The following is a 13,357-nucleotide window of genomic DNA, read 5'->3' as shown; positions in this document are numbered from 1 at the left end:
ATGCTTCATCAAAAAGTATTTACCTTAAATAAGATTTTTTTTCAATAACAGAAGATATTTTTTTTTAATTTTAAGAAAATTAAAAAAATCTAAAATAAAATAGTCCGGAAACTAAAATGTAATAACAATACAAATAAACTATCAATTTAAGTAGCAAGGCCCCTTGATGTTCGCCTGACAGAGTGGTTAGTCCTAGATATTATTTTATGGTGATGTGATATGATTATTATTGAATTTTGTAAATTATTTAACTGATAAATTTATAATGAAAAATTGGTCACAAAAACACAGAATCTTCTAACTGTTATATATTCTAGAATGTCCATCGGTGTAAACGTGTTTAGATATTAGGTGAATCTACTCTCACCTCTTTTTATAAAATAACCTTTGTTGAGTATAAAATTAATAAAAATAACCATAACTTACTAATAAACTTACTCTAATCTATACAAAAAGGTTAGAAATTACATTTGATAAGTTTTATTAATGAGTTTTTAAACTGATCATTGATGTAACTATGCTTGCAATGATCATAGTAGCGGCAACCCTGACCTGCATTAAGTTACCTTCACTACTTAACATTATTTTATTCACTGTTATGGAACATCCGTATCATTTAAGTTTTATGTTATTCTTTATAAACCGGTTTGAATGTTCCGCATGGAAACTATCTCATTGAACCAATATCGTTTATATACAAACGATATTTTCATATAGTTTGAAGTTTATACCTTTTGCATTAATGCGGAATACCTTTTAGAAAAAAATATTGTTATAAATATTTTATGTGAGCAGAAATAATAAAGTTCCATTATTGCTATTAAATTAGAATTTTTTGTTAGCGCGTATTATCGTATACATAAATAGTTTGTTTATTATTGTTGTTTTATATAATTTAGAAGGATATTCTATGGAAGGCGTGTACGTTGAAGGACTTAAGCTTAAGCAGTGCACGGCATAAGAGTTGTCATTTGAAATAAAAATATTTTATAAATGGTTTAAATTTATGTTATTTAACTAGTTAATGGACATCTCACTGGCTACTAATGGTAAACTCCTTTGCTATAAATTGAATCGAACAGTATCTTACTGAGTAACTGGAAGCTACTAATTAACGCTAATATCACACTAGAAAAATTAACCTTCTTGGGTGTTTCTTAAACAAGGTTACTAGTTGTAGTCAATTAAGGAATACAAATAATTTTCAACTATTAGATGTATTCAAGTTAAATTAGATTACGTCGGTAGAATTTATTGTAAACTTTTAACTAACAAGGCATAGTGTGACATTGAAATGAATTATAAAGTCTAGATGCAATATGAATACACTAGATACATGTAACAAATCTAATAGAAATAAGTAAAACTAATATAATGATTAAACAAGAAATAAAATAAAACGTTTTTTTGTTCGCCATCAAAAAATGTAATTTACAAAAATAAAAAATGAATGAACCAAGATTTTTTTTATGTTTTTAAATTAATGTATTTTTAAATAACTATGTAATTTTAGACGTCTTTCAAAGTTCTTTTACAACTTGTGTTTAAGCTTTGTGACGACACAGTTGTATTGTAGTATGTCATTATTATGATACACGTTGAAAAACAACTTAATATTATGTTTATGAAGGTTCTTCTTGTATTAGTGATGGTTGGGAGTATAAAATTATTTGATTTTTATTTAGAAGAATAATTTTGAGTGTGTTTTCATAATTTGGTTTTTGAAATATATCTTACAGTTAAATTCCAATTTTTAATTGGTGAATTTCAAACATATTTGTACAACCATAACGACATTGAGAAACAATCATATAAAAGTCAAAATCAATTAATAAATTTGACTGCTAAAAAAACATTTTAAAATACATTCAAGGTGGCACTTAGTAGTACCTCCAATTATACTAGTTTAAAAGCAATAAAAACTAGAAATGATGTTCAAAAAGTTAAATAGATTCTACTGCATTCATCTAATTTTTTCGATATTCGTATTATATATAAATTAAAAGATCTTTTATTAAATAAGAAGATCAATTATATTTCGTTTATTAGTATACATTTATATATATTTTTTATTATTATATAATATAGTTATTATTAAATTATAGTTAACAAGCTAATGTTCTTTTAAGTTCAAAAAAAAAAAAAAATTAAATAAATTTGCATTAATTATAAATTATATTATTTATAATATATTTGAAATTTATTAGATAAGGAGCGTGGTATAGCACAGTGAATCATTGAGTCACTGCCTTATCACTGATGTTTAGCTGTGCTGATTGCTGTTAATTCCCGGATGGGTGACCATAAGTGAGCTTTAACAATAACAGACACCTTGTCCCCTTACTGCCTCCCCAGCCATATTGAAGTTGCGTCTAGTTAACAGACCATGCTAAATTCCTGTCCAATCGAAAAGTAGAGTCGATCCCAAATAGTTGGGATAGAGGCTAAGGAGATGATGGTAATTTGAAATTTATCAAGCTGTTAAAATGAAAGTATAAGTTATTTACTTATGCATTCAGTCTTCTGATCAAGTAAAAAAATTCATCTGGATTAATCTAATTCTATGAATACTTAGATATGACAGAAGAAAATTATAATCTACTGAAAAAAATTAAGAATTTATTTGTCATAATATGATCTCTCTTTCTTCGGAAGAGTGACGTATTTTGTATGATAAAGTCGTTTATAATCTTCTGTAAAATATTCCTTTGGGATGTATTGGCTAAAATACATTTAGATTGTTAAGAACAGTTTTCTTTAAAAAAAATATAATTTAACTGTGTAGAGCATGGTTATCTCACACCATTTGTGTTACTCATACATAAAAATGATTACATGAGTGCACAGACATGATGACATTAAATCACTTCAAGGACTTCAGCCCTTATTGATATTGCAAACACACGTTTACTGATGTAATAAGTATAATTGTATCAGCTATTTGTAGAACCATATTGTAATGTTTTTTAACGTTAGCATAAGACACTATAGTAATCGATGGTACAGATTTATATAGAATTTTTTAAAGGTGCATAACATAGTTCCGTGTTATTGCGCTCTAGACAGTTTGTTGAAGTTGTATAGCAAATAGAAGAGAAATGTCTAACATCTAACCACATTACTATACCTATAACTACAACAGTTCGTCTAAAAGATTAATGATTCTGTCAGGAAGTATTGTACTCAACGGTTTCAATTATTTTATCGAGTTCTGTTTAATAATTTGTATCTTGACATAAAAAAAATACACATTTAAAATAATAAAATTGAGTAATGATGATAATGTTTACTCAATAAATAACTCGAGGTAATACCGTCTTATAAACACTTCATTGATTATTTCTTTTGATGTCCCTTCAAGATGATATGACTAAATCGGTACTTTACATTATGTTTCATTTAAAACAAGTCTTTTACATACATTTTTAAAAACGAGTGTAGTGTGAACGATTACAGAGTATAAGTAAATACTCCTGAATGTTTCTATTTACACAAAAAATGTCATCGTTTCTCAAGACACGACAGTGAGCGAACAGTTCAGTAGAAATACATTTCTTTACACAGAAAAGTATAGAAATTACTAATAAGATTAAAAATAATGAGAGAACAAAATTTTTCATAATAATTTCATAATTAATTGTCAGTTGTTATAAAAATCAAATATTCAATGATATAATAAGATAATAAAAATATTATTCTTTTAAATTTTTTATATTAAAAAATAATTTAAAATACTTTTTTTCGATAAATTTTAAATATTTGTAATAGTTAAAACGCGAATTAAGGTAAAGGAAATTGAAATTTGAAAAACTATTGATGATTTCAAATTTTATTACAAACAGTAAAAATACTATTATGGAAAGAATCTTTCTAGTTTCTAGAGTATTCAAGTTTGTCCGATGTATACATCAACGTGTTTATTGTTCACTTAATTAACAATGCTCTATTTAGTTATATTGTAATGTCATGTTTTCTAAAGCTTCACAGATGGATGCTAACGCCAAAATAATTCTTTGTTTGATGTCTGAATTTAATTGGGCACTTAAAATGAAAATTTTCTGTGGTTATTTCTATTATTATTTATTTATAACTTATTATAAATAATTAATCATATATTAGTTAATTATAATATTCAATTCTTTGGAAATTGTTAATGTTTTTTAATTTAATGTTAAGAAACTCTAGTGAGCAGTAATTTATTACTCGTGTCAGCTACATACTTTATATAGAACTTTGTTGGTATGGGAATTTTTTTAATTTAAATTAAAAATGTTGAATTTCAAAGTTATACATATGTTATGTTGTAAGTCTTTTAAGGGATAAAATACATGTTAATTTAATATTGTAAGTCATTGTAATTAATATTAAACATTAAGAATTTATCTACTCTGTTATTTTTATGTGCTGTTGTATCGATGAAAGTGATTAAAATAGTTAATGTTTAAAGTACTATGAAAGTTTTAATGATTAAATGTTTATTAGTCCTTAGAAAATGTTTTACATAATAATTAAGTGTTAATTAAAATGTAACATACTGGTTTAATAATCTCGTATTTATCCACATTTAACTACTCTTATTTCAATAGAAACTTAATTAATACAATAGCAAATGTACGGTCTACAAAAAAAGATACTGAAGAAACATTGTCATTTTTGACTTTATACTAGTAAAAATAATTCTAAATAAAAAATATTTATGATTAATTGGTACTTTTGTTTAATGAATTATTTAGACATTGTTACTAAATATTTTTATCACCTAGTTCTAAAATTTAAAACTATCTTAGATTGGAAATCTCTTACATTGAATATGGTTGGTACGGTTAGATAGTATTAGGCCTAAGTTGAACATATACAAAATCTTATAAAAATTAAGCTTTATAAGTCAATACTACTTTATTCTCTCATTCAAACTATGTATGTTATAATCGTTAGAAAAAAAAACTGATAATTTTTATTCAGAACTGTTGAGTGTTGAGATTAAAAATTAGAAAATATTTAATAGACTGAAAGCTATCCAGAGAAACTTTTTTAAATTATTCTCATTTAAACTGTTAATTATTAACGTATTTGAATAACTAAATAATTTAAATATTTGCGTAGTGTCAAATAAATTCATAGATTGATTGCATGGGTGTGAATGGGTCTTTATTAAATAAAAGTAATTGAATATTAATAATAACTGACTTATAGATTATACTTCTGGGGTAGAATTTAAATTTTCTGGTGTGTATCCTCGTGCTATTATAATATGCGCATTACGTTTTTTAATATTACTTATTAATATAGTACTATATTTTGTACTTATTTTAGATTTGATGCGAAGCTAAGAAGGTATTAATTTTACTATGATGTGTTTTTTTAATTTTTAATTTTTTTGTGTCTGTTACTTTTTCTTAGCTCTCACCTAACTTCTTTTAATGATACGTCAAAAAATGAAAAACGGTATCTATTCAAAGATATTACCCTCAAAAATTAAAAAAATGTTCTTCGTTCTCTGTAAATGGGGAATATCCCTTAAAAATGTACAATTTTAAAAATCAGTAATTTACATTTATTAAACTTGTTTTATTTAAAATTGCTATAATTTTTTGAAAATGGACGAATAAAAACTCTTTTTTTTAGATACTTTAGGTTTTTTCTATAATTTAGTATATATTATTTGAAAATTTGACTTTGCACTTGCTCATAGGGAGAGATTTAAAATGGCAAGTTTTCCACAAAAAAAAATAACTTTTCAAATTTTTATTTCATTTAGTAATTCCAGAAATTTTTGACACTTATATATATTTTTTAAATTAAAGTTGAAATAATATACTTTATGAAACTATCAGTTTATAAATATATTATTAAAAAATTGAAAAATATTCAATTTTGTTATGTTTTGATTTTTTTAAAAAATTGTTTAATTTAGTATTTATTAAAATTATTATAATAACTTAATATAATTGTAAATATTATGACTATATTTAAAGTGTAGGAGTTTAGGCGTAAATTTAGGAAGGGTTTAGCTTTTTCAAAATTTTTTTTACATACCTTAAGTTTGTACCTTTTTAAATATTGTTGCATTAATAATTCTGAAAATTAAAATAAATAAAAAAAAAGCCAAAAAGTTAAATGTAAAAAATGATATACATTTTAAGTAATGTTTAGTATCTTAGTTTTATTATAATATTGACTCAAAAACAAATAAGAAATATTATTCAAGTTTAACTATTCTATTATTTTAGTCTTTATTACTTCGAATTCACTGTCGCTTAAAATGCAATACAAAAAGTATATTTTCAGAAAAAGTTACACTGAATTGACCCCGTCACATAAATCCATTATATAATTAAGATTTATTTTGTAATCTAAATCTACAACAGTTTTCATTATTGTTTTTTTAATCCGTCGACCAAAGGAAAATGTTTTTCTTTAAGCAGTGCAAGATAGTGTAACACTAAAATTGNATGTTTTTCTTTAAGCAGTGCAAGATAGTGTAACACAAAACAATTTTGGCTAATTAAATTTCTATAAAAGATGATGCTATGATCATAAATATATCTACTTGTATTTACTATACCTTTAAAATCATTGTTTTAGCTAATTGTTGTTCATGTGTCATCATCGTCTTTTTAGATTTTTTCTAACTATTAGGGGTCGAAAGTTGAAAGTTTTTTTATTCAGTTTGAAGTAGTTATACTTTAGATAACTTTTATTTTGTATAAATATAACTTTTTTCTATTTTTATTACTTTTAAAAGTTTTAATCTTTTTAGTTCTTTACAAATATTATAATTTAAAATTAACTTCAAGTGTGTACGTCAACTTGAGTTTTTCAAAACGTTTCTGTTTATTCCTTAAAAGTGATCACATTAGAAGTTTGCGTTGTGTTTTCTACTAAAACGAAAATTTCTTACCTCACGTACTTCAAACGTAAATTATGATTTAACGAATACCATTTCCAAATTTGTTAAGAAATCCCCATAGATGTCGAAATGTAAACTTATTTTTAATAATATATATTTACTTTTGAAATCGTTACGCGTTTTCTTTAGATGGAGTAGAACTCTCTTATTACTGAAATTTTGTATTGATTTTCTAGTTGCTCATTAGTGAGCAAAACTGGATATTAGTATCCAAACTATTTTATATAAATACTAATAAACAACTCTGTGTACGCAATTTTGTTGTTATTTTAAAACATAGTAGAAGTAGTTTACTAAATAAATGGACAAAAAAAAATGAACAATTTTGATACTTATCGTTCGTAGATAGTACTTATTAAACACTTGATAAATTAAAAAAAAATATAGGACCATAGAGTATTGGTTAGATATAATATTTAATGTGATTTCAATACTTTTTATACATTTTACATTAAATTCTGTTTATTTATATATATATATATAATATATAAACAATATTTAAAGTAGAATTTTTATGATAGTTATCATAGAAATAATATTAATAAAAAAAAATTTATAATGAATAAAATGTTTACTGAGATAAGACAAACATGGTAATTAAATCAAGTTTATTTTTGTTTTTTAATAGTTAAATGTAAACTTATTAAAATAACTACTTGTGTTTGTTAAATGAAATTTTTTTAATAAGTCATTAAGACCCGTTCTTTAGGCGGAATACAAAAAATTGTTGCGTACATAATTATTACAAATATTTCGATCGCCAAAGTAAAATCAGGCATTTAATTATGAACATTTTTCTAAAACAAAAAATGTCTGTTGACTCTTTTGAAGTTTTTACTTTGTAAAAATCATTCTGTGAAATATGGATCAAAAACAATAAATATCATTNTTCCAAATTTGTTAAGAAATCCCCATAGATGTCGAAATGTAAACTTATTTTTAATAATATATATTTACTTTTGAAATCGTTACGCGTTTTCTTTAGATGGAGTAGAACTCTCTTATTACTGAAATTTTGTATTGATTTTCTAGTTGCTCATTAGTGAGCAAAACTGGATATTAGTATCCAAACTATTTTATATAAATACTAATAAACAACTCTGTGTACGCAATTTTGTTGTTATTTTAAAACATAGTAGAAGTAGTTTACTAAATAAATGGACAAAAAAAAATGAACAATTTTGATACTTATCGTTCGTAGATAGTACTTATTAAACACTTGAAAAATTAAAAAAAAATATAGGACCATAGAGTATTGGTTAGATATAATATTTAATGTGATTTCAATACTTTTTATACATTTTACATTAAATTCTGTTTATTTATATATATATATATAATATATAAACAATATTTAAAGTAGAATTTTTATGATAGTTATCATAGAAATAATATTAATAAAAAAAAATTTATAATGAATAAAATGTTTACTGAGATAAGACAAACATGGTAATTAAATCAAGTTTATTTTTGTTTTTTAATAGTTAAATGTAAACTTATTAAAATAACTACTTGTGTTTGTTAAATGAAATTTTTTTAATAAGTCATTAAGACCCGTTCTTTAGGCGGAATACAAAAAATTGTTGCGTACATAATTATTACAAATATTTCGATCGCCAAAGTAAAATCAGGCATTTAATTATGAAAATTTTTCTAAAACAAAAAATGTCTGTTGACTCTTTTGAAGTTTTTACTTTGTAAAAATTCTGTGAAATATGGATCAAAAACAATAAATATCATTAAATTTGCATATAATGGTTCAAAATTGTCTTTAAATCAATATATGTATTTTTTTTATCTTTTATCAAATTACAGTTAATTAATTTAAAGTAATTTTCTATTGTAGTCTCGTTTATACGAATATTTTTATTGAACGATAAAAACGTTCTAAGGTAATTTTTTTAGTTTAACTTAGTTATTGAACGGAATTAATGAGCTGTAAATAATCTACTAATTTTCTACATTACTATTTTTGGATTTAACAGTATGTAATATCATGGTGGATTTTGCAGAGATAGTTCTTTGTTTCTCGAATCTTGATATTTACTGTATCGTTTTTGAACAGTGATAATTTTGAGGTTACAGTAGAAGACTACTGAGTAGAAATTTTAGGTGATTAAAATAAAAATGTAGTAAAGTTATCGTAAGTTAAAAAATAGAGGAAATAATAGATACTTTTTAATACAAAGTAAGGAGTAAACCAGATAGGAAATGTGAGTGCATAGATTTTACAAGACATAATTTCTTAGAAACCGAGTGCTCATTGCTATATTTACTTCTTTGACGAGTTTATAATATTTTATATCAAGTTGATTTTTTTTTAAAATTACTTGACATAACTATTTTTGAGAAATTTTCGGAATTTTAATATGGTGTTATATTTACAATTTTTGTAATATTTGTGCACACTTTCATTTAATTAGATTGACAGTTATTCTAAGGATTCGGAAATTTTTAACCTCGCGTCTTCAAAACACTGGTTTGATGTTACTTGTTCTAGCGGCACTTATTGTCTCAAATTAGATTATTTGTCAGTGTTATAAATTTATGTAGAAATTTTAAGATCAAATGATATTTATTTATAATTTTTTTAACACTATTAAGTTTTTTTAAGTTTCGCATTTAGTAATTTTTTTGAAATTCAAGTTATTCTACTAAAATATTTTTTACATTTACTTATTTAACATTTTGCGTGTTTAAAGAAAATTAATGAAATTAGTAATTACAGCATTTTGGTGAGTCATTCTAAGGTATCGTAAGTCAATTATTTATTCAGTTAAATTCATAGAAAATTAATAAAATGTACTTTTGTAAAAAAATCGTTTATTTTTTTATCTACATGTTCATTACCAATACCACGTCATTATTAAATACTATGAAATATAAAGAATTTTAATGTACAGAATGTCCCACCGTGATTTATTAATTTGAAGATTAGTTTATATCGTCTAATTAGCAAATTACAGTGGGACAACACTCAGTATAAATTATTTATTACCACACCTATTTCACTCAAATATTTATTAAATTTTCGAAGAGCAAAGAAGAGAGTTATTTCATAATGACCTTTAAAAACTGCTTAATAGTTTTGTACTCTTGATTCTATTTAAAATCTTTAATTTTCTAATAATAACGTTTTGTTATAATTTTTTTTTTTGCACGAACTTAATAGAACGTTGTTTTATAATAGAATAACACTCTATTATTTATCATAGAACTTCTGTGATGGATAATAATAAAGCTTACATTCAATTTATTCGCAAGCACTCATATGTATATAAACACTTTTCCAACTCACGTGGGTACTCTGAACGCGTTGACCGTGTACTTGGAGAGTCACGAGCGACAATGAGTATTGTTTTTTGGGACGCTTTCTAATCATTGCGGTTCGTGTTGCGCATTCGAGATTAGTTTAGCATGTGTGTTTGTGTACAATATAGACCGTTGATGCTTAATATTTTAAACGTTCATTTTTTTAGTCAGTCTTGTCATTCGTTGGACATTGCGTTTGACGTGTAGTATCGCGTGTTTGAATGAATGAAATATATATTTTTTTACTTTTGTGCTTATACTCGAGCTACAGTATGCGTGTGTTTCGACTTTAGACGCATAACCGTCTTCAAGCGTAGTATCTATTGGTTTTTACAGTGATTTTAAATGTTGCCGGTGATCAGGGTGGTGGAATGCGAAGATATTAAACTGCCATGCGAATCTTCATCTGACCCGTTTTTACTCCCAGTATCATGCAAAAGGTAAGATAAACTTTAAGCAAACATAGTTTAATATATTTAATTTAAAATATAAATTTCAATAGTTACCGTTGTTGTGCGGTGAAAAATTCATGTCGGAATTTTCAAAACTTTGTGGTCTTTGTTGGTACTATTTTTAATGAATAAAACGTGCAAGTAAATGAAAACTAAGATTGTCCTTATTTAAAAGACTTATAAGTACTCTATTGTACGTCATACTTAATTTTCTATATAGAGGGTGAATTTGTTGCGTGTCGAAAAAACTCAATGCCGATTAAGTTTATTCAACCTTAAGTACATACTTCATTCTTTAAACTACCTCTTTATTTTTAATAATACCATTATTATTGGCTGTTAGTTTTTTTTCAACATTTTTTCTTATTTAGTTTCTCCAGGAATAACTAAATACTTAATTTTAAAATATTTAAGTACTTACAGTTTATATACACAAAAACAAAATAGAGCAAAAACTCTAGTATTAGATTTATTGAAATACTTGTGTTTAAAACAATTTTTAGCTTCGATGCGAAGCTGAAAAGGTATTGGTTTTACTAAATAATTTATATAATTATTTATATAATAATTTATAATTTGGTATATTTTTTTCATAAATTTTACCCTTAACCTGCCCACAAGGGGGGATTTAAAATGACAACTTTTTCACAAAAAATTAATTTTTTTAACTTAAATTTTGAAAATGTTCCGGAAGGTCTGACACTTTTATATATATCTTAAATTAAAGTTAATGTAATGTTCTTTATTATGCAAAATAAAAATTTCAGACTTTATTTTATCTTCACGGTGATAAAGGCTACCGAAAGCTATTTTTGTGTGAATATTTTCGATTTTGTATTTTACATTTTTAACTTTATTATGCTATAACTTTTTGAAAAATGTATGGATCAGTACAATTTTTTCATGAGGAGTAGTATTTATATACATCTTTCATTTAATATACTGTTTTTTTAAATCGGACCATTTCTCTATATACGAGGGGGGGTTTAAATCTAAAAAATGCATGTAGAAAATAGAACTTTTTCAACTTAAATTTTGAAAGTGTTCCGGAAAGTCTGACACTTTTATATATATCTTAAATTAAAGCTAATGTAATATACTTTATTATGGAAAAAAAAAATTTGACCTCTGGACTTGTCTTCGTGGTGAAAATGGCTACCGAATGCTATTTTTGTGTGAAAATTTTCGATTTTGTATTTTACATTTTTAACTTTATTATGCTATAACTTTTTGAAAAATGTATGGATCAGTACAATTTTTTCATGAGGAGTAGTATTTATATACATCTTTCATTTAATATACTGTTTTTTTAAATCGGACCATTTCTCTATATACGAAGGGGGGTTTAAATCTAAAAAATGCATGTAGAAAATAGAACTTTTTCAACTTAAATTTTGAAAGTGTTCCGGAAAGTCTGACACTTTTATATATATCTTAAATTAAAGCTAATGTAATATACTTTATTATGGAAAAAAAAAATTTCGGACTTTATTTTATCTTCATGGTGAAAATGGCTACCAAATGCTATTTTTGTGTGAAAATTTTCGATTTTGTATTTTCCATTTTTAACTTTATTATGCTATAACTTTTTGAAAAATGTATGAATCATTACAATTTTTTTATGAGAAGTAGTATTTATATAGATCTTTCATTCGACATACTGTTTTTTTAAATCGGACCATTTCCCTAAATACAGGGGGGATTCAAAACATAAAAATGCATATAGAAAGTAGAACTTTTTCAACGTAACTTTTGAAAGTGTTCCGGAAGGTCTGACACTTTTATATATATCTTAAATTAAAGCTAATGTAATATACTTTATAATGGTAAAAAAAAATTTCGGACTTTATTTTATCTTCATGGTGAAAACAGACATTAAACTTAATAAAAAAAATACGATTTTTGTAAAAAAATTCTTTTTTATATTTTTAACTTTATAATGCTATAACTTCTCGAAAGATGTATGGATCAATATAATTCTTTTTTTTGTAGATGCATGATGTCTTTACCTATCATTTGGTATATTTTTTTTATAAATCTGACTTTTTACCTGCCTACAGGGGGGGATTCAAAATGACAACTTTTTCACAAAAAATTTACTTTTTTAACTTAAATTTTGAAAGTGTTCCGGAAAGTCTGACACTTTTATATATATCTTAAATTAAAGCTAATGTAATATACTTTATTATAGTAAAAAAAATTTCGGACTTTATTTTATCTTCATGGTGAAAACAGACATCAAAGTTTATAAAAAAAATACGATTTTTGTAAAAAAATTCTTTTTTATATTTTTGACTTTATAATGCTATAACATTTTAAAAAATGTATGGATCAATATAATTTTTTTAAATAGATGCATGATGTCTTTACCTATCAGTTGGTATATTTTTTTTATAAATCTGACTTTTACCTCATTCAAAATGACAACTTTTTCACAAAAAATTTACTTTTTTAACTTAAATTTTTAAAGTGTTCCGGAAAGTCTGATACTTTTATATATATCTTAAATTAAAGCTAATGTAATATACTTTATCATGGAAAAAAAAATTTCGGACTTTATTTTATCTTCACGGTGAAAATGGCTACCGAATGCTATTATTGTGTGAAAATTCTCGATTTTATTTATTACATTTTTAACATTATAATGCTATAACTAATTGAAGTGTATGGATCAACATAATTT

The 13,357-nt window shown here is 24.4% G+C and overlaps 1 protein-coding gene across 4 annotated transcripts in view; it reads left to right on the top strand.

Annotated features, from left to right (window-relative positions):
* The window catches only part of LOC126896224 (eye-specific diacylglycerol kinase), a 120,997-nt gene that overhangs the window by 10,077 nt on the left and 97,563 nt on the right, over positions 1-13,357 (top strand). The window contains exon 2 of one of the 4 annotated variants that reach the window (XM_050668827.1): positions 10,559-10,662. The exons of 2 other annotated variants lie outside the window; for them this stretch is intronic. In XM_050668827.1, the coding sequence (XP_050524784.1) occupies positions 10,568-10,662 (95 nt within the window). In that variant the 5' untranslated portion in view covers positions 10,559-10,567. Of the gene's footprint in view, positions 1-10,420; positions 10,663-13,357 lie in introns of those variants that run through there. One more of the 4 variants, XM_050668830.1, reaches the window with a different exon arrangement.

Source organism: Daktulosphaira vitifoliae, unplaced genomic scaffold (assembly GCF_025091365.1).
Source record: "Daktulosphaira vitifoliae isolate Bord-2020 unplaced genomic scaffold, ASM2509136v1 Scaffold_1, whole genome shotgun sequence".
Lineage (NCBI taxonomy): Eukaryota > Metazoa > Arthropoda > Insecta > Hemiptera > Phylloxeridae > Daktulosphaira > Daktulosphaira vitifoliae.
This window is presented reverse-complemented; position numbering and strand designations above follow the sequence as displayed.